General features: G+C 52.9%; 1 protein-coding gene across 1 annotated transcript; it reads left to right on the forward strand.

The window, feature by feature from the left end:
* The first annotated feature begins 1,344 nt into the window (after positions 1 to 1,344).
* On the forward strand, positions 1,345 to 2,159 carry LOC122547600 (tripartite motif-containing protein 65-like). Its single transcript, XM_043686205.1, has one exon. The coding sequence runs from the start codon at positions 1,554 to 1,556 to the stop codon at positions 2,088 to 2,090; it is 537 nt and encodes a 178-aa protein (XP_043542140.1). The 5' UTR covers positions 1,345 to 1,553; the 3' UTR covers positions 2,091 to 2,159.
* The last annotated feature ends 250 nt before the right edge of the window (positions 2,160 to 2,409 follow it).

Here is a 2,409-nt window from a genome sequence, read left to right on the forward strand (position 1 = left end):
AGTGTGTCCAGCAGGCTAAGATAAAAGGTAGGGAGGAGGGACTTGGGGGAGGGGCGTCGGAAATGTGATAGGTGGAAAGAGTAGAGGGAGGATGAGAGCTTCTTCAAGAGAGCCTCTTTCCACCTATCACATTTCCGACGCCCCTCCCCCAAGTCCCTCCTCCCTACCTTTTATCTTAGCCTGCTGGACACACTTTCCTCATTCCTGAAGAAGGGCTTATGCCCGAAATGTCGATTCTCCTGTTCCCTGGATGCTGCCTGACCTGCTGCGCTTTTCCAGCAACACATTTCCAGTTGACATTTACCCCTTCACCTAACACTACGGGTAATTTAGCATAGCCAATTCACCCTGACCTGCACATCTTTGGACTGTGGGAGGAAACCCACGCAGACACAGGGAGAATGTGCAAACTCCACACAGTTGCCTGAGGTGGGAATTGAACCCGGGTCTCGGGCACTGTGAGGCAGCAGTGCTAACCACTGTAGTGTGTATATATAATATATATACTACAATGGGGTGATCTGTAGTGTGACATGAACCCACAGTCCTGGTTGAGGCCCACCCCATGGGGACCGACCTTGGCTGTCAGCCTCTGCTCGGCCACTTTTCATTGTTGCCTGTCCTGAACTCTGCCTTTTGAACCAGTCTGACTCAAAATTGGGACACAGACAGACTCTAACCTCACACCTTTAATGCATTGTCTGAGCTGAGATGTCACCTTTTGATTTATAAAGCCTGGAGTTATCTCAAGAATGCGACTTAAAAGTAGTTCTGAGATTTACATATTAATGAACCGAAACCTGCAACTCATTCTAAAAGACTTAACAGTAGTTTGTTCAAGTAGCGTTTTAATGGTATGAGACTGTGGTTTTTGTTATAATGTCCTGTCCCGCCCGGTACCTGGTGAAGGAGCGATGCTCCGAAAGCTGGTGTCTCCAATTAAACCTGTTGGACTATAACCTGGGGTTGTGTGAGTTTTAACTTTATACACCCCAGTCCAACACCGGCTCCTCCACATCACGGTGAGTTAATGGCTGGTCACGGTGAGTTAACTCCACATCACGGTGAGTTAATGGCTGGTCACGGTGAGTTAATGGCTGGTTACGATTAGTTAATGGCTGCTCGACACGTCAGTTTCGATTTCGCTCCGGCAGCGCAGCTCCGGAAACAGAAACAGAGAGAGAGAGAGGAGACGGGAAAGGAGAGACAGGGACAGAGAGAGGGAGAGACGGAGAGAGACAGGAACAGGGACAGGGACAGGGACAGAGAGAGGGAGAGACGGAGAGAGAGAGAGACAGGGACAGGGAGAAATAGAGAGAGACAGGGACAGGGACAGGGACAGAGAGAGGGAGAGGGAGAGAAGGGGACAGGGGGAGGGTGACGGTCTGGCGGAGAGAGCTGCCTGGGAAGGGAGACAGTCAGAGACACAGGCCTCCCCCTGGGGTGGAGCCAGATCAGATCCCCCTGGGTGTGGGCTCACTGTAACTACAGCCCGAGGCTGACCAGGGGCTGGGGGGAGGTTGAGTGCAGGAAAGCGGAGGGGAGAGGGCACGATGGAAATTCAGAAGGAATTACAATGCTCCATTTGCCTGGATGTCTTCCGTTCTCCAGTGACCACGGAGTGTGGGCACACCTTCTGCAGTCACTGTATCTCCAAGTACTGGGACAGAGAGAGCTCTGGCTCCTACTCCTGCCCAGAATGTCGATGTGAATTCCCCAAAAGACCTCAGCTGGCCAAAAATATCCGCCTGTGCCAGATCACTGAAGCCTGGAAACGAGACAGAAGCCAGGATGATCCCGGAGTGAGTGCTGATCCCAGTCCCGGAGTGAGTGCTGATCCCAGTCCCGGAGTGGGTGCTGATCCCAGTCCCGGAGTGGGTGCTGATCCCAGTCCCGGAGTGAGTGCTGGTTGCTCTGGGGATCTGGGAAGATTTTGCCAAAACCACCACAGGCAGCTGGAATTGTACTGTCACACAGAGGGAGTCGCTATCTGCAGGCTGTGTCTCCAAGATCATCACACTCACCAGACAGGAGAGCTGAAGGAGGAGGCTGAGCGAGCACGGGTAATGATCACCAGGGCGACAGATTAGAGTGTGGTGCTGGAAAAGCACAGCGGGTCAGGCAGCGTCCCAGCAGCAGGAGAATCGACGTTTCAGACAAAAACCCTACATCAGGAATGAGGCTGGAAGTCTAAGGGGTGGAGAGATAAATGGGAGGGGGCTGGGGGGGAAGATAACTGGGAATGCAATAGGTGGATGGAGGTGGGAGTAAAAGTGATAGGTCAGAGGGGAGGGTGGAGTAGATAGGTGGGAAGGAGGATTGACAGGTAGGACAGGTCATGTGGGCGGTGCTGAGCTGGAAGTTTGGAACTAGGGTGAGGTGGGGGAAGGGGAAGTGAGGAAGCTGTTG

This window comes from Chiloscyllium plagiosum, unplaced genomic scaffold (assembly GCF_004010195.1).
Source record: "Chiloscyllium plagiosum isolate BGI_BamShark_2017 unplaced genomic scaffold, ASM401019v2 scaf_10146, whole genome shotgun sequence".
Classification (NCBI taxonomy): domain Eukaryota; kingdom Metazoa; phylum Chordata; class Chondrichthyes; order Orectolobiformes; family Hemiscylliidae; genus Chiloscyllium; species Chiloscyllium plagiosum.